This window comes from Excalfactoria chinensis, chromosome 19 (assembly GCF_039878825.1).
Source record: "Excalfactoria chinensis isolate bCotChi1 chromosome 19, bCotChi1.hap2, whole genome shotgun sequence".
Lineage (NCBI taxonomy): Eukaryota > Metazoa > Chordata > Aves > Galliformes > Phasianidae > Excalfactoria > Excalfactoria chinensis.
In genome coordinates, this window is record NC_092843.1 from 5,371,498 (window position 1) to 5,394,000 (window position 22,503).

The 22,503-nt window shown below is 37.8% G+C and overlaps 1 protein-coding gene across 2 annotated transcripts in view; it reads right to left on the reverse strand.

Moving 5' to 3' along the window:
• NCOR1 (nuclear receptor corepressor 1) overlaps positions 1–22,503 on the reverse strand; it is a 58,682-nt gene that overhangs the window by 12,785 nt on the left and 23,394 nt on the right. For both annotated transcript variants that reach the window (XM_072353194.1, XM_072353193.1), the window contains exons 10-30: positions 21,923–22,095; positions 21,619–21,709; positions 20,924–21,102; positions 20,400–20,454; positions 19,455–19,556; positions 13,493–13,623; positions 13,030–13,247; positions 11,207–11,269; positions 10,499–10,638; positions 9,632–9,758; positions 8,731–9,292; positions 7,320–7,446; positions 6,821–7,016; positions 4,916–5,089; positions 4,051–4,211; positions 3,524–3,644; positions 3,299–3,400; positions 3,046–3,143; positions 2,093–2,261; positions 1,371–1,511; positions 211–294 (exon numbers count right to left, since the gene is read on the reverse strand). In XM_072353194.1, coding sequence (XP_072209295.1) covers positions 211–294; positions 1,371–1,511; positions 2,093–2,261; positions 3,046–3,143; positions 3,299–3,400; positions 3,524–3,644; positions 4,051–4,211; positions 4,916–5,089; positions 6,821–7,016; positions 7,320–7,446; positions 8,731–9,292; positions 9,632–9,758; positions 10,499–10,638; positions 11,207–11,269; positions 13,030–13,247; positions 13,493–13,623; positions 19,455–19,556; positions 20,400–20,454; positions 20,924–21,102; positions 21,619–21,709; positions 21,923–22,095 — 3,214 coding nt within the window. The remainder of the gene's footprint in view (positions 1–210; positions 295–1,370; positions 1,512–2,092; positions 2,262–3,045; positions 3,144–3,298; positions 3,401–3,523; positions 3,645–4,050; positions 4,212–4,915; positions 5,090–6,820; positions 7,017–7,319; positions 7,447–8,730; positions 9,293–9,631; positions 9,759–10,498; positions 10,639–11,206; positions 11,270–13,029; positions 13,248–13,492; positions 13,624–19,454; positions 19,557–20,399; positions 20,455–20,923; positions 21,103–21,618; positions 21,710–21,922; positions 22,096–22,503) is intronic.

Consider the following 22,503-nt stretch of genomic DNA (forward strand, 5'->3'; position numbering starts at 1 on the left):
CTAAATACTGACAATTTGTACTAAAAAAAAATAAATTATTTTAAATATATATAATATAATATATATCAGTACTTATATAGTAGCTTCACATATGGTGTATCAGAAAGTGTGTCTAATATAATGAGCTCTACCCTTAGCACAGTACCATTCTTAATAACGGATTTCTGGGAATGTAATTAATGCCTGCCTTCCAAACTAGCAAAAATTTACCTTGCATTATAGAGCCAGACAACACTGTTCTTTCTTTAAGTTCAGCATGTGGGCTACCCCTAGGCAGTGCACGACATATTAAACCTGAAATTAAAATGAACATAGTTTAGAGAATTAAATAACAAGTGTTCAAAAACACCCTCCTCCTTCTTACATAATTACAGATATTATCTGTAGTGCCCAGGGCTTTGCCTCATTATGCTAGGTCCTGCACGAACATGTTAAAAGACCATCTTGCACTACGAAGTTCTTTGGTTCAAGTATTCATGCTATTACACCACTGCAAGTTTTAACATATTTCAAATCAGAAGGTTATTTTACAATTAAGCTTAACTCTTGTTCTAAAAACTTTTCTTAACACTTCCATTTATTTTCCAGAAGACAAACCAAGTGCGCGAGGAACTTAAGGGCATCACTGAATTTTTACACATGGTTTAGAAACCTCTTACTCATTGTTCAATCTGATGAAAACAAACCAGAATGTCCTTTAAGGGCTAATCAAAGGTAGGACAAAATACATTGCAGGGGTAAGATTTCAGAGTTCAGGTAAGAAATATTTTCTTGATATTCTGTATTTTACAAGACAACCATGAATGTTACTTAATGGCCTGCCTTGATCCTCACAATCATAACTTGATTACAGTTTGTTAAATCAAAATAATGGTAGGGATGCCCAGAAACAGAATACAGCAGCTGTATAAATCTGCTTGGCATAATCTAGAGCAACTAATGAAGGAATGCAAAAGGTCATAACAGCAAGTTACGCTACTATGCCACAGCTGAGAAGTAATATTGAACTGAGGAGCTGTGCATCCATGCAGTCAACACTAGTATGTCTCAGAACTATTTGAGCTTTGCAACAATTCATTAGAATTGTGAAGTCAGTTACCTCTCTCAGAAAACCTGACACCTGTAAATGCCAGCTGAATCACTTGCAGTTATGGGCACCATTCACCAGCAAAAGAAATAGGAAATCTCTAGTCCATTAATAACTACAGCATGCTTTTATTGTAGCGGTTATTATACGGATTTAGTTAATGTCTTAAGATGTAAACATAATTCCTCTCCTGATTTGCCCCGTAAGACAATTCTAGGTTATCTTACATCAACACAGAAGACCTGAATAAAATACAACACAACTCAGAACAAGCTGCTTCTACCTTCCAGTGGTGCAGATACTGGAGATTCCCGCAGTGACATTCCTTGTTTTATATTTCCTTCCATTGTATCATAACTTCTTTTTAAGCTAATTTCATGGGTGGTTCTTGGGCTCCTTGTTCCTTCACGAACATTTTTAATAGCTGGCAACATTTACAGAAGTGTGGTTAGAAAAAGCAGAAAATAAAAAGTCATGAGCATTACATTAAATGAGACCAGAGGACACTAATACTTTATTAACAACTTTGATGTAATACTGAAACATTAAATTTCAAGCTTAATGATCTTTCATGGTTTATTAAATAAAGTACTCCCAGTTACTTGTGTTTCAGTACTTCAAAGGAAGCATAAAGTTTAAAAAACAAAAAAAAAATACACACACAAAAAAAAACCCCACACCTGTGTCCTTCATTTTAATATACAGTATTTTAAACTTGGTTGTCTCAGAAATATTTCAGGACATAATAAAAATAAGCAGCACAGCAACTGAAGTAACTATATTTTATCTACATATACAGGACACCCATCAGAACATGATGACATCAGACACAATTTCTGGATCATTTTAGTCTTTATACCCACAAAAACACACAGGTAGGTCAGTGCTTCTCCCAGGAGGCACCCCAGTGACTGAGGTTTATATCTATACATTTGGAAGCACACAAACTTCAGCAGCACCTTCTGCAGTCTTGGCTTTCATCAAGTAGAATATACAAATACTTACCATCATAGGATAAAATGTGCCCACTTTTGCCTTCATAAATAACATGGCCTTTGGCTGAAGCTTCCTCTCGGCACTTTTCTGGGCTGCTGTCTTCTGTAGCTAGCCGGGTAATAGTCCCCTTCAATAATGCATCAGCTGCTATGCCAGACTGGGACAGAGCTGGCGTACCCTGCATTTAAATTAACCAAATATAATTCAGACTATATGCATTTATACAAGAAAATAGGCAGACATGAAGGAAAGTGTTCTATTTTCAAGATCTAGAACACCAACCACTACAACAAGCAGCATCGCCTAAAATTCTGCCTCTATTATCGGAAATTTAACCTAAATATTAATAAAATTATTTGTAAGCAATTCTCACAATTATAAAAATTATAAAAAAAGCACATAAAGCAGAATAGGGAGTATAATATTATGGAAGTATTTAATGACCTAGAACATTTACACTATAGTACCACCTGGGGGAAAGATAGCATACTCTACATACTTACTGGAGCCATTAAGATGTATCTCTATCTACAGTAATGAAATCTACCCTTCTGAGAATAGAATTGTTCCTATTGCTGCCTGTAACTAAGAGAGATCCCAAATCAGCATTTAAAACAGCTTAAACATCCCTTGTGCAAGACATGCTACATCTGATTTTAATACTCAAACTCAGGTGTGATTCTGTTTTTCGCAGAAGATGCTAATGATGAAGGTTGGATGATACTAATAAGCCCTCACATATACTAAAGGCTCCAGCAATTTATTTGACAAGTTTAAAAACAATCGAATACATGAAGATGTGTTGACTTCATTGATGGTTGGATTTGACCATCTAATTCCATTTAACCTTTTGAGGTAGTTCCTGTTCTGTGGTATTTACTCCTTTTAGACATGCAAATACAATCACAATGATAACTTAAATACACTGTTATGCTACAGCCTTCTCAATAAGAGGAAAATACCTGAGTTATGGAGCCTCTCAAAGAAGGAATGGTCTCAACAGAAACTTTATTGGTTGGAGTTCCTCGTGTAATACTTCCCTCCTGTATGGTTGCAGTACCTGATTTTAAATAAAGATATATATAGATAAATAAGCCTCAGAAAAGAGAGAACAGATTAATGTTTAAAAATAAGCCCTGAGAAGTTCAGGCTCAAATTTTCTGTTCTACCAGGCTCTTACAAAATTTCTTTCTTAAACTCTATGATTGACATTACCTCGAACAACACCTTCATGCTGTGCCCTGACCAAGAGTCCCTCAGGCTGGGAATTCTGACTTCTGGGAGAAAATTCTTCTTGTTTGATATAGGGCAGAGAAGCTATTGAGAAGAAAAAATATAAGGTTTTTTTTTTATTTTTTTGCTGATTTTCCTCCCCCAGTCATTTAGTTACAAGTCACTAAACAGGCCATACAAAACATATGTCAGCTCTTCTTTTCTTACCAGATTTGGCTGACTCCTGCTGCCTTGGCAGTCCAAGTGATATGGAACCCACTGATGGCTTCGCAGTTTCTTGTGTATAGGAAGCTTGACTGTGAGATGTTAAGTAAGTTCCAGGTGTTCCCTGAAACAATATATTATGTTAATTGTTGTTTCTTGAAAAAAAGATTCGCTTCTGGGTTTGAAGGAGACTGCTAAAACTACTATGATCCTAAAATGCTACAGAGCATTGCTGCAAAGTAAGCACAGAACTATAGGAGTCCAAAGGTCCCTTCCAACTCGCACGATACTGTGATACTGTGAAAGCAGGTATGCAGTTCACCTGAACGGTGCATCCTCAACTATGCTAATGAACATAAACAACTGCAGCATGTTTTATTTTACAAGACACCTCCTGGATTTTTAGAGATAACATGTATAGTTCTTTAAATGTTATTGCTGTGAACATGTAACTGAATACAAGATCTTGGAGGTTGGCAAAAGGGCAAGAAGTGTTACAAGCACAGATTTGCAATGAATAATTCTCTTACTTGTGAGATTGAGCCTCCCATAATGAAAGAAGGTTTTTCTGATGGCACACTTGTTTTGGAAGATGGAATGAGTGGTGGTGGTGGTCTGGTAGGTCTGGTTGTGGGAAGGCGGACTCCTTCAGGGATATTGGTTATTACTTGGTGAGGAGCAGGCTGGAGAACTTAGGGAAAAGTTGTACATTAAACATGACAGTCTGTTTCAGCTCTATTAGTCAGCAGAGACTAGAAATAGTATAGCTCATCTAACAGTTTCCAATAAGAACAGCCCTGCAATACCCAAAAGCTATCTCGCTGTATATCCAGCTCTGAAACTCACTATGTCCAAATATACGTTACGCTTTAAAAATCAAATGGGTAACACCTAACCTTGCAATGGCATTCAAAAAAGGCAGAAGCTGCCCACTAGAATTATGAACTCTTAAAAATGAATTTTTAAAGCTAACAATCCAGGTTACAATCATATTTTTCTTGTTTTCCTGTCTTCAGATAAATTATTCTATTTAAAGAATAAGAACAGCTGAGCAGAGTTTAATTTAGGCTTCTGTCAGCTCTGCCCAAATATGACAGTATTTGTATCAAGCTGAAAAAATGACTTTGTTCCTATGCTGTTTTTACACCTTCCAGATCATCCTATTTGTTTAGTAAAATACACGTTAGCTAATAAAACAAAAACCAGGACAAACAAAACTACAACCTCACTGGAGACAGAAAAACACAGAACACCTATCTACGTACACACAAACAAACCCTTTCTACTGTTATTTCACAAAGCGTTCAGAGAATAATCTGATGCTGCAAAAAGTAAAAATAAAAAGTCCAGCTTCCAAAGACCAGACATTGCTATGATACTAAAACAAACATTTACCTGGTGGGACGCTATAGCGAGCTGCATTCATATCAGGCTGAGGAGAGGCTTTATTGACTTCTCTTGGGGATAGCCTGTATGGTGATGCTGACCTTGCTGCTGTAGTTTGCACTTGTGCTTCCTGTTCTATTGCTCGCTTGACCTCAGCATAGGGCATATAGGCCACTGGTTTTCCTAACAGGGTTAAAAACAGAAAAGAATCCTAAGATTAAAAATTGTAGCCAAAAGGTCCAGTATGCAACACAATTTTAGCAAAGGGCCTATTACAAGGGTCAGGCTGTACTCAGCAGGTATAGATGTTTGAGTGCAAAGATGTAATTTGACTAAAAAGGAAATAACTGCTTTCAAAACATCACTTGGCTCTGAAATAACAGAAAAATTCCAAAGTTGGGCATGTAGGCTCTTTCTGAATGAAAGGAATAAACAGTTCTACATTTTGAGGCTAGCAATTCCTGTATCAATTTCCTGGCTTACAACAAGTAAGCAGCAACCTCCAGCAGAAGGTGAGTGTATTTAGCACTGCAATCTTTCGGGTAATCCAGATTTGTGCACTTATTTTGAAATCAATGTACACATATACATACATAAATTCATCCTAGAAGACTGCCCTTGGCAAAGACTGCAGGCTTTTTTTGATTAAGTTACACATTGGTATCAGGTTGCTTTCCAAAATAATTCGAAAACTGGATAAAAGGGACAACTTTAATTTATTATGTTCTTAGGTCTGTACTTCTACATCCAAAATTTTGAACAATTCTCATACTTTGTGGAAAAAAAATCACAACAGTATTTGGTCCCTTTAAGTCTCTTAATTGTCTTAAGTGCAGCAACAGGTCCTTCAGTCTGACTGAAAAAATCTGAAGATTTTTAGACACTGTGTGCTCTCTCCTACATACAAGAGTGGAAGGACAAACCCGCATGCAGTGTATCTTAGAAGTAGCTACTGTAACAATCTGATGACTAGTCAGCCTCTTTAATTTGCAGATGAAAATGTCCAGGCTTGTAGAACCCATTTCCATTAACCACACTACTTTCCCCCCCCCACTACTTCAGTAATACTCTTGATTTTTGTGGGCAGACTTCATGCTAGAACTTTCCCACAGCTTATAATGTAGTATTGCCAATGCCAAGATTTATTCAGGTAATATTTTAGCTAAATGGTACTTTTGAGCAAACCCTGACTTCCCACCTAAAGAAGCAAATTCCCAAAGCCACAACCCTACACCCACCTTCTCAGTGTACAAGCTCCCTTCTCATTTTAACAGGGAAGAAAAAAAAAAGTATGTTCCCTTCTTTTTAGGTAGAAGTAATTAAGATGAAGCATTTTCATACCATATTTTTAGAACTTATGCATGTTGAGTATAAAATACTCAAATTTCAAAGAACACGACAGTCTACGTTGCTAACATTGTGAAGCCATCAGGCACAGTGCACAAGGATATTAAATCAAAGAATGGAGAATTAAACATTGACGAGGGTATCTCTAGCATTGTAGTGCTCCTACATTGGTGCCTTACTGGTTTTATTTCCCTGTTACAGTGCATTTTCTGGACCATTTCCTCCTCCAGTAAAGAATGTTGGGTATTTAGAGGTAACAGTTACAGGGCAGAACAGGGGCTCCCACTGAATATGCATTTCTTGCATACAGGCGATCATCTGCTCAGCTGTTTCTGAAAACTAAATTCCTATCTCACCCCAAGGGAGCCAGCTTTGCCTTATTCAAAGAGGCTGTGAGGAAGTTCCCTAACACTGTAACTGCAGCAGGATCTGTTATAACAGACTAGTTCCTTCAATCAAATGCATTAAGAAAGCAGGATTTAATCAACGGTACATTCAATTTTCCTTCTTAAATGAGGCAGAAAGGTGAACGCGTGACATACAGTACAGAGATACTAAACCACCTACCTTCCCACTCAACATTAGGGCTTTTGGAAGTGCCACATGGGCTTACGGAGCTTCGATACTCCATGTCCAGCTGTTCTTGCCTCTGGCGCTGCTCCTCCAGCAGTGCTGACTCATGCATTGCTTTAATGTGCCGTTGATAGAGTGCATAACCACTCACTGGTGTTCCAACAGGAACAGTACAGGGACTGCAAGAAACCTACAAAGAAGGGAAGATGTTCACAATGGGCACATTAAAACTAAGTATTTTCTGAACTATCTTCTTCAATGGCCCCATTGCAGCAGGGGTATAGTCTATGTATGAGCACTTCAAATGGTATACTCCTCTTTTTAGGCCAATACTTGCCTACTTGTTTCTATTTAATTTAATTCACTCTTGAAAAGTAACATGATAAGAGAGTAAACAAATATTTCTTTGCTTGTTTCAGAGCTATTTGCTTTAGCATTGAAACTAGTTATCAGGAAAACAAATATTCTTTCAATCACTTAAAATAACTCATACCATGGGTGGTATGACAGCTGCTCGGTGATGAAGCTGTTGTAGGTCCATCTGCCCTTGCTTTATTGTAGGTGACACCAGTATTGATCCAGCTGGGTTTAACAATGAGGGCTTTGACTCCCTGAAGATACTGGAAAAAGAGAGAGAAGGAAGGGAAAAAGTATCACCAAAAAGACCAAGATTCAACACACTGGACAACATTGAATAAATATAATAAAGACTATTTTGTTTGTCCCAAAGCACATCAGGAAGAATAAGCAAGAAATGTTTCTAAGATTCACAGAAATAACAAAAGTGTTCAGAATCTTCAGAACTATATATTTATGTATGCAATTTCCATGTCAAGAATGCAGCCTTCTTTATAAAGATTGCCTTGGAAAAAAGAAATAGATGGGAAGCACAAGATCTATACATAAACAGTAGTGCATAACAGTATTTCCACCCAGAGACCTAATACACTTGTGGAGAGATGTCTGAAGAGGCAGAGAGAACAGAAACACCATCAACTGCACTCTTCAAAACAGCACATGCAGCACAACGACACTGGATACTTTTGACATTTAACAGCTATCCTTGGTACTGCGTGTATATTAAGACCACTGGCACGGAGGAGGAACTGGCTCTGAAACTACTCTATAGTTACAGAGGAATGTCACCAACAGAACACATTGGGATGGATGAGGAGCAGACCAAGCACTTATGGGTCAGGATTAAGGAAAGCAGAGACAAGTGACATTAGAGTGTGAGTCTGCTACAGGCCACCTGATCAGGTAGACCAACTGCATAAGGCTCTCTTTAAGTGTAGCAGTCTCATGTCCACAAGCCCTGGTCCTCACTGGTGACTATAACCACTCCAATATATGTTCAGGGGACAATACAGGAGGGTATATGCAATCCAGGATGTTCCTGGAAGACACTGATGTTAACTTCCCTTTTCAAGTGATAGAGAAGCCAACAAGGAGAGGTGCACTCCATACCTTGTTCTCACCAACAAGGAGGGGGCTAGTGGGGAATGCAAAGCTCAGGGGCAACCTTGGCTGCAGTGACCATGAAGTGATGTTCAAGATTCTTAGGACAGTAAGGAGGGTGCATGAAAAGTTCACTACCCTGGGTTTCAGGAGTGCAGACTTTGGCCTCTTCAGGGACCTGCTTAGTGGAGTACCATGGAATAAAGCCCTGGAGGTAAGAGGGGCCCAAAAAAGCCAGACAGCATTCAAGAATCACTTCCTTCAAGGTCAGGAGTGATGCATTCCAACAAAGAATTTAGGTAAAATTAACAGGAAGTTTGCATGGATGAACAAAGAGCTGAAAAATGTCACTCCTTATGACAATTTCTAACCACTGCTAAGTAAAACCATATTTCAAACAGCTTTTTAAATATGGAGGTTTTTGAATACTAAACAATTACACTCACCCTTGTCTGTCAGGCTCTCCATCAACTTCCTCATCAGCACTACAGGTGGCACTTGAATCATTATCTGAATGGGATTCTTGTCTTGCTGAGTTAACCTGCTGTGACAGACTATAGTCCATTTCTTCAGGTTCTGACTTCTCCTTGGGTTTCTCCATCTCTCTCTCTTTGGTATCACTCTCTATTTTCACTTGAATATTTTCTGGTAGCCTCATTTCAGTCTCTACAGGTTCAACTTTGGTATGCACTGGAAGATTAAGCACAGGCTTAGCTTCAACTGAATGGCTTCTACTGTCAACCTCCATAGGTTCTTCTGCTTCATTATTTATTTCTTCCTTAACCTGTGGCTCAGAGGTCTGACTTTGACTTTCAGCTGTTGATATACTTTGGGTTGTTAAGGAGGGAGATGTGCTGGCTGCAGGTTTGACAGTAGTTTCCTGTTCTGCTGCCTCCTCGGTGGTCATTTTTGAAGCAGCACTCTCAGATGGAGTTTCTTCAGTTGGTTTAGCAGTTTCTGCTGGAGTTGGAGATGGAGCACTTTCTGTATCAGAACTATTTTCAGCACCTGAAAAATAAAAAAAGTTTTAGAATAAAGACTCAACATTAATGAAATCCAACTAAACTTCACTCAACTGCTGCTTAGTATTTACTATACTAATGAAATATATGTCTGCTATTCCAAAACACAATAAGATAATTGCCTTAAGAGCATCAGCTAGCAATGATTTGATTCAATTTCCAGGCTGCTCAATACCAAAAATGCTTTTTCCTCTCCACATACAACTAGTGAAGTCAGTTCCAACAGCTGAAAATCAACTGTTTGACATTATGAAATGGAATGCAGCTTTCTGATCAATATCTTTTCCTTTCAGTGCATACAGGTGCTACCCTCCCATGAAGTTACCTTCACTGTCTTCTGGATTCTCTTCCTCGTTAGATGCTTCTATGTCTTCATCCTCCTGAGCTGACACAGTCGAAGCTACGCTCTCACACTGTGATACATCTCTCTCCTCGCGGGGCCTTCGCGAAGACTGATAAATACATGACATTTAGATTGCACCGAAAATTTAAAAGTATTCTTTCTTTCTAGATACAGCCTTATTTTTTAACCTCAGGTTGAAATGAAAGGCACAGAATCTCTTTAGTACAGACTCAAGGACATACTCTTTCAACCACTGTACAGCTTTTGCTGCTCCTGACCAAAACTAAGTTTGGGAACAAACCAGTGCCTCCATACTTATTTATTTAGGGGAAAAAAAGGAACTACTGCAGCAAACAGAGAAACTGATGGTCTTCACTTCAGTGGAGAGAAGACTAGGACTTAGTCTTAGGACACTACAGCTTACGACACTACAACTACCACTTTAGATGCCACAAAACTTTCAGCTCATGGTCTTCTATTAATTCTTTTGCCCTGTTCTGTAAGGTTAGTGCTTACCATGCACTGTGGCATTATTTCAAGGTAACTTTTTCACAGACATATCCTGAACTTTATCTATAGTTGCTGGTGTTCAAATAAAAGCACTAAGAAACTCTTCAAGCTTGAGCATCACACCCAACAAACAATTTTGTATTGCATTTTAAAGCATTAAGTGACTACTATCATAGGTCAGTGAGCATCAGTTGTCTTCTCTAGCTTTACACCACATCACAACAACAAGCAGAAAAAGAAACAAGTGGTGACTGCAAAATAGTTTTAGTGAAATGCAATGAATGACTCCAGAGATACTAAATTTTTCTTTGCAAAATATGCAGTGTCCACCATATTTACCTTCTGTTTGTGCTGTTGAAGGAGACTGTCCAGATTATGCCTCCTTTTATAGTTGAAGTAGAAGTTTTTACACTGAGCTTCACTTTTCGTCCCAACCATTTTGGCAATTGCTGCCCAGTTGCGTCCATGTTCCACAAGGCCTGTTTAAACACAAAGAAACAGATATTTGCTATAATAAGTAATTCAGAGATCCAAACCCTCATAGATGGAGCAAAACAACCAGTGGGAAAGGAAGGTGCTACTGTATTGCTGCCCTTACACGTTGTCACAGTGAGAATCCTTACGTCCCACAATCCCACAAATGATGGGGATGGAAAGAAAAAAACTGACCATCAAAAGGTCTGCTAATGAAGCCTTCAGATGTAACTCTGCTGTTGCCAATGCATAATACTTCTCTGAAAACACTGATCTTATGGGTAACATTTATAGATGGCATTATCTGCAAAATGAATAGACAACTTCCAAAACACAATAACTTTTCTGTCAAAGGACTGTCTTTCATGACAGGAATTTCTCTAAGTTGCAAACACAAAAACACAGCAAATTTCAAATTCACTGTCGTGCTGCACAGAATTGCAGCACTTATAGAATTCAGAAGTAAATCTGCAATAATTCAGTAAATCCTGTGATCAGAACTAAATTGATTTTTTTTAATTATTTTTTTTATTATTAGTTTTTTTGTTTTGTTTTGTTTTTTACAAAGTTTACCTTTTTTAGCAACTTCCATTTCTTCTTCTGTCCAGCGGGATGTCTCCACAGGCTCTGTAGAAGCTGAAAGAGCAAATGACAGCTGATCAGAAAAAAAGAACAAGAGTTACTTGCATACATCCTATTATGTATTACACTAATGCATATTCAAGTCACATGGGAAAGCTCCTCTTGTCAGTGGGAAATACTCTTCATTAAACCAAGACCGAAACATACACTCTCGGCAGAACCCTTTTCCCTCCCTGTGATCCATTCTTTTCTATTTATCCACCAGGTTTCCACAAGTTCAGATGTTATTACAGTAATGTAAACATGTTACATCTTTTAAAAGATCACAAAAAAACTTCCTGCACTCTTGTTGCCCACGTGATTATCTAAGTTTTCAGCACATTGATTATCGCAGTGGCTGAACAACAACAACAAAAAAGCAACAAACGTTCTCAGTTATAATTTAACCATGACCTCATAAACCAAGTATATAATAAACTTAGGGTAAAACAAATCAGCAGTATTTTGTTGTTTTTAATATGTTTCACAACTGGAGGGAAGCATAACACTGCAGCTTCTCTAAAAGGTGCTGTCCATACTTCTCACAACCCAAGAAGTGGCTCCATTTTATTTCACTGATTACTGTGGAATGAACTGAAATGGCTGTTTAGCAATTAGCAGTTATCAAATCTACTATTCTTGTACTGATAAAGTTTTCTACTTGAAAAAGAGAAAAATAAAAGAACAGAAAAAACTATGACTCGCGGCAAAATATTTTTCATTCACTTCTCCTGATTTGACAACATTCTGCTTAAGTTTTCCAATGGCATTAAGTGGCAACAGCCTCCATTTCCTTTTTCATAAAATCTGCCATTAAATACAGCATGAAATGTGGACTCTCCAACAACTTCCATTAACGATACAAGCAAGATGCTGCAAGAGGATCTGACCCACTGAAAAGCTATTCTGGATTTCCCAGACAACCCTGTAAAAATAGAATAACTTTTGCCATTATCCAGGAGCCAACAAAAAAAGTGTCAACTGAGAAAAAATGTTTATCATAATATTACTGATATTTGCAGCTAAAAAATCTCACTCGCCTACTTGCTCTGTTCTTTAGGATGTGAAGAATATTGAGCAACAGAAAAAGTTGTTACAAATTCTGTAAGAGCAGCTGCCAGTAACCACCCAGCTGGAGAGATGAGTGATGTTTGCCACAGCACAGCAGTAAAGGAAAAAAACTGTCACATCAACCTGGCTAGTTATTGACCTGCCACAAGGTATTCTGTTTGCCAGCATTTCTGCACCACCACAAATTATGTCAGAAATGCAGTTAGAGTTACTCTTTTCTAACATGCCAATGGATTAACACTTCTATTTCAAAGAATTCTCTTGCTATCTAATGCAGAAATGATAACAAAAACAACTTGCTGGGATCTATTTCAGATTATGAAACTCCCCAACATACTCAAATAACAAGTCTGCTTATTTAACAATAAATTCTATGAGCTATAGCCTCTAAGCCAATCTCTGCCAAAGACATTTGGATCTGCATGGATCCATCAATAAGCCTGAAAAACAGAAAAAATAGTTAACACAAAAGCTTAATTGGCTCCTGCCACGCATGGTTTTAAGAGTCATCTGAGTGCAGCTTTACCATTCAGTTGCATTTATGAAATTTACCAGTATCAAACAGTCATAAAATTACAAGCAGGCTTAAGAATAAAGATGTAACACTAAACAAACCAATCCCAAAATGTATTCCACGTATAGAACACACTCTTATGTCAGAGATGAGCATGACCACAGATGGGTGTCCTATCAACGCTACTCACAAGGTTCTGGTGGGGGTGGAAGAGGCGGTGGTGGCTCTTCAGTGGCTGCAGCTGCAGCAGCATTTGCTTGTGCAGCTTCATTTGTCATTGATCTGGTGATTCTGCCCTTACGACGACCTTGACTATTTGCAGTTTTTCGGCCCCTAGGAGTGGCCTGCTCCCTTTCCTCCGTTTCCTCTGTGGCAACCTCAGTTTTGTCCTTTTCTTTGGTATTCTCCCTGAGAATAGTTTAAAAATAATAATACATATAAATGAAGTTATTATTTACACTCATTCAGGTTGCCATTATGAACAGTCTGATCAGATCAATTCATTTTTCTGAACTATTTTGTTTGATGCATAAGAACTAAATAGGAGCAAGGTGTCACTGCTGGACTGATGGCAATTCTGTTCTCCATAAAAAAGAAGCTCCATAAAAGCTACTGCAATCTAGATTAAGTACGTTTTCTGTACATATACTTACTTAGATTCCTCCTTCTCATCCTTTTCCTCCTCATCTTTCTTTTCCTCGTCTTTTTTGTCTGATTTTTCTGCTTTTTCCTCTTCTACCTTTTCTTCTACTTTTTCCTCTTGAGAAGGACGAGCAATTTGTTGCTGAAATATAACAGAATTTACATGTTTTAAACAACAATTGATACACTGAGGAAGAGAAGCTCAGAGAAGCACAAACGCTGATGTTACCCTACCTGAAAGTTATATTTTAAGCTATACTCACCACACATCTGTCCATATAACAGTAAAAGTCGGTCAGCAATTTAGATTTGTTTCTAGTGAGTTTATGCTGTATAGAGGGGAAATTACAGTCCAGATTTTTTTTTTTTTTTTTTAAATGCTATCCCTGTATTGAAATGATTGCTCTACAAGCACTTAAGTACTGACGAAAGACAAAAGGTAATTACCATTACCCATTATTGTTCTACAGAGAACAGCATAAAATACTGTTTACGTATAAAGGGACACTCACTCGTTCAGAGTGAATCCAGATGACTGCTACGTGGGAAAATCTCATTTTAGAAAGCACGTAAATTTGATTTAAACTTTCCAGAAGAAATAATCTAGTTCAAGACAGGAATTAATGGAAGAAACGTCTGTTACTTCCTATGATCACATGGAATTTTACCACTGCTAGAAAGTAAAAATTTCATTTTTAAAAAGTCTCAGAATTGTGATGAGAATCCGTGGCATTGGTTTTGCTGTTACCTGTCACGCGCACACACAAAAAATACCTTAGTATTTTTCATTCATTGTGTCTGATGTCTGATTCATTTGTTAGCTATAGGCTAGCATTAAGCAAGCCAAATCTCTCCTGATGTTCTAAGAAAGCATAAAGAAAATAAGAAGTACTCATACAGATAAATAATATGTTAAGAAAAATACATTAAATATGGCTATCAAAGAAATTTCCTTAAGTCTTAGCACTGTTGTCTTCCTAATGTTGCTTCTTAGCACTTCAAAGATCTCAGCTTTTCTGATGTGGACTGGTCAAGACAGAAAATAAAGCTGGTAAGTATTTATTAGCATTAGTGAAGAACACTTCCCTTCAGATCCTTTTTAAACCACTGACTGCTATCCAGGTAAAATGCTGTTCAGTTCAGCAGCACTCAACTTTGCTACACAGGCCACAAGTCTTGTTAAGCATGACGAGGAGCCTAAATATTGTTTTTGCCATCCGCAGTGCTCAACCTGCACATGACAAACACATCTTATGCTTTTCAAACAAGTCATGAATGCAAAAATTCATCAGTGTTGGAAATTCCTTCTCCTCCAGATGAAAGCATCAAGCAGCAGTTGGCTGCCACGAAATAAATCACGTAACCCACTCCCAAAATTCACAGAATCCCTACATGCAACCAATGCCAAGTGAGTGATTTCTCCTGATGGGCCTCAAAAGCCAGAAGTCCACAGGGAGTACGGAGAGCTTAACACCCCATCCAGATATTCATGATGAACCTTCTCTGAAACAAGGTGATCCTCCAAGTGCCACAAGAAAATCCAAGCCTGCTGCATTAGGCACGATACATCAAAACTGGGAAAATAACCAGATTCAGACTGCAGATGAGTTAGTGCAGGAACAACTCCAGCCAAAGGGGAGAGGAAAGAATAAAAAAGAAAAAGAAGAGTTCTCTTCCTTCTCTCTGAAAACACGTGTTTTCATAATGTAACTTAAATGATTACAGCTTAAATGCTTTTGTAAGAAACTGTAACACATACACAGAGAGTGGGACTTCAGCCATACAGAGGGAACCATCAACAGGAATTTACATTGAAGGAGCTTGAATGGGTTAAACAAACCACCTCAGCCAGTGTCACCGATGCCAAAGAACCACTGCACCGAGGTGGCTTTCCATTCACATTTGGGTTATGCAGAACAGAGCCGTTCCTTGTTGGGTGTTATACTCTGCAGATCAACTTCAAAAAGCAAAGTACATGTAGTATTTACATATGGCTAATTTTATATGGGACTTTTCACATAAATGCCAAACACACTCTTGGAAATCCATAGGAAGTCAAGGACGGGGATCTAGAAAATGCTGGTTTAGAACCAGCCATTCAGTAATTGTTAGCCCACTGAAAAATTCCTCAAAATAAGCTTTTTCACTGAAGAACCTTCTTGTAAGCATAGCAGCAGGTGTCACTGTTTCATTAGCAGAGCTCAGGCTGGAAATAGTCAAGAAAAGGACTTGTTTTTGACATTTGAATAGCGTGAATTGGAGCAGAAACCCCGAACACTAACCATTATTATCCTGCAAATTAGTAGCACTTAAGATACTAATGTTACTTGGTGACCCAAAACATTCCTTCAGGGAAAATACCAGAAACAGGTACTAAAGTACATTTTTTCCACTGCCCTACACAGAGCAGCCTTGAAAACGAGGAGTTAAAATCCGCATTTTCAGAAGAAAAACTGTATTTTACAATTAATCTAATCACAAAACAGCTGCTAAAAACCCTCGGCTCTTTTTGCCATTTGGTTAATATCATAATTTTTTTTAACATGCATAATTGATAGGTCAAGGGCAGGTTAAACACAAACCTTCAAACAGCTGAAGCCTCAGTCAGCGACGTACCTGCACATTCATCTGTTGATTAAAACTTTTACTATCCAGAGAAGGGGACGGGCTTTAGTTCAGGGTAAGATTCAAAAGGACAAAACCCCCAACAGCACCGACATCACACGGCTCCTGAGCAGCAGCTGCCTGACCCAGCAACATGTTTATTCCAGGAAATTGTGTCATTCTGCCACTTAAGCTGCCCGCAGAAGAGTTGCCCATCTCACATACAACCTTCTAATCTCACTGGGGTCACGCGAGGCGATCCCATCAGCTCGGCATGATTGGCGGCCGCAGGAGCACAGTGAATTTCTGTCTAGTCAGGTCACCGGGCTGAGCCACCTGCTGCAAACCACAGCCTGCAGACACTGCTGAGCAGGCAGCCATAGTATCACAGCCCGGCTGCTGCTTTGCTGCTGAATGTCAGTGAGAAGCTTTCCTCAGAGCCTCCTTTCAACGAGCTATTTAAGGAATTATCTGTAATGAAACCAGTGCAAAAACACTGACTTCTTTGCTCCAACTCCCAACTTGCAAAACAACAACCCCCCTAACCACCTGTGGACAGCTGTTTTTTCCTCCTGAAACAAAACAGAATGACTCGGGTTGGAGGGACCTCAAGGATCATGTAGTTCATCCCAAAACCTGGAATGCAGCTCCCAAACAGCCAAAAGCATACAGTCAGACTTCACTCTTACAGCCATGCTTCCTTTGAATACTATGTTAAAGTATCTGCACTTTGTTTAATAATTCACATTTGGTTTAAGGCACACCATCTCCTTGCCTCTGTGAGCATTCTGGGACAGTTTATGCAGTATTTGATAACAAGATCCTTCTAAGCCTATTCAAGGACAAACGTATAACAGAATCCAATAACCTTTACTTCTCTTAACTTTATGTGCCTTAACCTAACAGCGAGCTTCCCTAAGTATAAGCCTCCATTGAAATTTAAGTCAAGCTGTACTCACTGAAGTTCTCTTAGCAATTTGAACATTGTTACCATGATTAATATATTCTCCACTGCAACATTCTATTTACTTGCCTTCTACTTGATAAAAATACATGAACTCTCAAGAGTTTAAGCTGAAGCACCTGCTATTGGCATAAGCGTATCTTGGAGCACATCATAAATCTTCACACCTTGGGTTTGCCAATCAGCAAGGAAGTTTCAGGTTGCCACTCAGAGATAGGATCAGCTTCAAACAAAGCTGGGGTGAGGGAGGGACAGGGGGAATTAATTACATTCTGCAGCCGTAAGGTAAGAGTTCTGGCAAGCAAGGCACTTCAACACTCTTAAGTCCTCTTTAACTAGTTTACATAGATGTCACTAATCAATCATCAATAAAATTAAGAACTGGAAATATGATTCCTTACTTCAGTGTTACTAAACACTAACTGTAGTACTCCTGAGTTTAAGCTTCAAGAAACAGTAAAATGTCCACATTTGGCATGTTTAGAGTATCTCCTAGTCTTTACAAGTATGCTATAGCAGTCATCAGATCAGTAAAGTCTGAGACTTATCCACATCCTTACTGCAGAGCACACCTTAATTCTGTGCAGCAGCTGTCCATTGATCTGCTGTTGAGTTCTGTGGAACAACAACTAGCAAGTAAGATCCACACGTGTCAAAATTCAAAGAGCGAGTAATCTGAGTCCAAGAACCAACTTCAGCAGCTCCTGTGCTCATCTATGTACTGTGACTTACATATAGGTGGTATTCAAGAAGTCACAAAGCCAGGAAAGAGCACCTTCATTTTCCTTTTAGCTAAAGTCACAAATCTGTGCACTTTTGTACGAGACTGTAATTCAGACCTTCCTAGGTTATACATGTTATTTGAGGAAAGAGATTTATAGATGGAGAAATCTGTTCAAATTTTGAGTTCTACCAGTTTTGATGTTCTAAAATGCAGCAAAGAAATTTAAACACAGTTACGACCTTCTGATTACTTCAAAACTTAAAGTTCTGCTGTGATACAGATGGAGCCAGCTACGTCTCCTCACTTCTTGTTATAGATTCAAGAGAACAGCGTATGGCAAAGATATCACTCAACATACGTGTACTTACTAACACCATGCCAAACTCATACTGAACTCTAAAACAGAACCATTTAAAAGAGTAGCGTTATCTGTATTTAGTTCTTACAGCAAATTTTGGACAAATCTCATTTATTTTCATCTTCTTTGTATTTGCCACAATCATAAAAAACTGATAACTGATTTTTTTTGCCATCACTAGTCACACAGCAATACATTTTTCTTATTACTAGTCCAAAGAAGTCTAACGTAAGTTCTGGTAAAATACAGAACATATTTCATTTATTTCCAACCACTGCCATTGTCAGAGTTTCTACCTGGGCTAACTGCCAAGTCCTCTACATAATGAAATTATTTTCTCCCATCAATCCATAATTTGTGGGGGCACAGAGAAATGAGTCCTTGTTGGCACAGCCTCTTCTGTCTGAGTATCAAACAACAAGTTAAAAGGCTTAAGTGCAACAGCATCATAGAAGTACAAAGCATTGTTTTTAGCCAACAGGATTAATTTGTCAGCTGAAGTTGCATTACGCTTACTGGGACTCGCACAGAACTTATTATTAGATAAGAGGATATGTACATATATAACCTTCTTTCCTAACCTCATTACTCTTTTATTCTATTTTCAGAATGCTGTTAGATGCAAAGGGAAATCAAAACAGGATGAAAAGGAACACGTACAGTGAATATACAGCACTGCTCCTTTTTCTAAACAAGTCTGAGCATTTTTGTTTTTCTAATATCCACATTAAACCCAGTAGCCTCGCAAATACATATATTTTTCATAATATGCTGCTCATTCCCCTTGAAAACCCTTCCAAAGGCTTCCAAGACTTCCAAGTGAATTATTCCCGAATCAGTAGAATTTTTAATTTGCATTCATTAAATTTATCTCTTTCTTCTTGCTATTAAGTTCCAATTTGACTTTGAGCCTGACCACCAAGAAACTATCACTATTAATTTCTGCTTTTTGACCAAAGCTGGCATTATGAAGTGATTATATATTTTCCACTGCAAGTCACATTCAAAACCTTATTTCTGTTGGCTTCACCATGGAATTTAATAATTATGTATTTGACCTCCATGTCTATGGCAGGGTCCTCAAATCAAATAAGTAAAAAAAAGAAAGAGAAACGTGCAGAGGAAGAAGACACTGCACAGAATTAAGAACTAACCAAAGAACCTTTGATGACAGGATTTCTTAATTTTAAAGGGAGGTAAGAATGAACTACTGGAAAAGGAACTTTTTTTTTTTCAACCTCATGCCTTCTATATAGGATATCAATATAGCTACAAATATGAAACAATCAAACAATATTTAAGTGAAATATCTATTTTAAATACCTGGTTTCTCCCTCTGCGTTTACCGTAATTCCTTCGCACGAGGGCTTTGTAATTCTCATTCTTCTTAGTCAAATAATAATAGAGTACACAGTCAGGAACATTCTAAAATGGAAAGAGAGAAAAAAAAGTTTTTATACCAGCAAGAAAACCCCCATATTGTTATTACTTAATTTCCTCCAACACATAAAAATACTCATCCTCCATAGACTACGAGCCACTAGATTTGATAGTTACATCAGTAGGAAAGTAAATTCATACACAAATGTGACAAAATAACCATGCATAAAATTACCGTGTTGTATAAATACAAGTCTCATATTCATAATACCCCTTGGCTACTTCAGCTTGTACAATTTAATGTATACAAGTCATTCTGCAAATTTATGAAAGCCTCTATTTATAATAGTAGTCCTAAGCAGTCAAGATTCTTATGTCTTAAAGCACAATTCTCCATTACTTCTTACATGATCTCTACAAAGTCAGTTCTAAAGACTAATTCAGCCAGCAGTAGGATTTCACTGACCTGAACTGTGGAAGCAAGTTTCTTAGAGTTAGCAAGGTAGCACAGCAGATCCCTTACTTAAAGATTTATTCAATTATTATTATTTATTCTATTTATATTTATTATTTATATTTATATTTATTATTATTTCAATTTATATCACTAAAGCAGCTTCTCCGTTTCAAAAGTAAAGTAAATCATAACTAATCAAAGTGTCATTTACTTTTACTGCTGTCAATAGTGTCATTTCACTAACTTTTGTTAGATGCTTGTTTGTGCTGATCTCGTTACTGTTCAAGCACTACAAAATCCTGTCAAAGCAGTAACCTTTTTCAGAACTGCAATTTTTTCCAAGATGATAAAACGATGCTGGAATAAACGACTTACATTTGGAAAGTTAGGGATCCCACCCTAGGCTCTACGTGTATTCAAAAAGGTCTTACCTTTCGTTCCAGGTAGGAAGCAATTAGACCAAAGTTCTTGGGATGTTGGACAAACCTTTTACAAATCAGAAATTATTTATGTTTAACAACATAATACATATCAAATTAACAAAGCAGTCTTCTAAACAATCTGCACCATCCGCAAACTCTTGATTTCTACATCTGAAATGAGTCTATAAAGTCTAGTTTTCAAATCGTTCAAACTTAGAGCAAAGCACTTAAAACCAGCTAATAACTAACATAATGAGATCATATACATACTCCACTAATTTTCACCTTATCAAAAAAACTGAAGCATTTTTAAAAATAATTTCTGATGTACAGCCTAACTGGATGCCATTGAAAGAAACACAGAGCCGTCTAAAACCTCTTGCAGTGTTTCATTCATCCAACTAAGAAAGTTATCAACAAGTACTGCACAAAAGCTTCAGTTTTTCCAGTTTAACTGAAGTTTACTGTGGAGTTACAGGTGTTTGACTGTCATCAGCAATGCATAAGAATTAAGAGATAAGAAAGCCCATTACTTTTCTTTAAAAATCTCTTTCTCGTGGTCCGTCCAGACATTCATGAACTGTCTGTCTTTATAAACTTTCATGGGATCCTCCATCAGACCATTCATATTAATAAACTTCACTCGTCTCTGTTCTGCATCAAACATCATGGGAGGAATGACTGAGAGCTGACGCATTTGTTTTTCATTATTCTACAGGTAAAGAATAAAAAAAAAAGTAAAAAATGCAAATAAAAGTTGTTACTAATGTTTACATTTCTCAATTTACACAATTCAAAGAAGCTCCATGACAGCAGACATTCAAAGGAAGTTGGAAACATCTTTCTGTTACCTTCCTAACTCTTCAAGTTGTTCATTGGGACAGTAACATTTACACAGACAGCTAAAGGAAAAGGAGAGTGTCTCACTACAGAAAATGAAATAGTATGGGGCTTTAGAACAGACGACTTTTCACATGTCTCTTACAGCTGTGGGTTGTAGCACACCTGAAGTGAACAGACAAATGAGAAAAATCTAGGATGGGTACAATTAGGAAATACAGTCTTTAAAACAGAAGTATTTCTCAGATTAGTTTTAAGCCAAAATTTGCATTGACTCTCCCAAACCGGTGCCTCAAAACGTTTCTCTTCCTATAAAAAAGGACAAAACAAACCCTCCAAAAGAGACCTTTCATTTGCACAGTGACATAGCAAAGCACAATAGCCTCACCTCCTGCTCAGAAAGCCCATCAATGATTTCAGAAATCTCATGTTCGCTTCTAGCAATAGTTGCTGAGAGTCCAGCCCCTCTTTGACCAACTCTAGAATGAGGAGTAAAGAGAAGCAGAAATTTGTGCTTGATGCCATGAAGCACACTGAACAATGCACTTAATTATAGAACAAAAGAACGTTTTACTTTGAACGGTAAGACACACTTATATGCCATTAAGCAAAAAACAATTTCATTATAAATAATTCTAAAAACTAAGTTCTTAGAGATGATTTATATGAATGTTCCAAATCCACAGTAATACCTCTGAAATCGTTCTTGCTGCTCTCTCTGCTTCCGGATTTCTGGAAATTGTTTCTCATAGTACTCTCTTGTTTTGCTCTCCTTAGCTTTCCTACGTGGATTATTTTCTATCCTGTCAACTTTTTTCTCCCATGCTTCCATCAGCTGATCGTAACGTTGGCAGATTTTCTGTTCCTGTTAAATTCCAAAAGCAAAGGTTGAGCTAAACAGAAACACACTGAGTTATCAGTACCCCTAAGCTGGGTAGGCTCTAGGAATTAAGAGAAATTCTTCCAGCACCACTGGCTTTCCATTTTGAAAATGACATACAGCCAGTTTTCAACAGAATGGTCTTCAGAACTTACACCAGAGAAAGATACACTATTGCTCTTTCTGATACATCATAATGATACTCAGTAACTGCAGTTCTTTCTAGAAATCTCACAACTCCAGGAACCACCCTTTTAGTTCATGGAACAGAACTGTTGTGGCTTGTTTTTTTTTTTAACATTTAAACTTTTGCTAAACTTAATAACAGAAAAATGCCTTTGGATGTCACCCAAAACAACTCTGCATGCCACTTGCTATAACAGCACTCAGGGT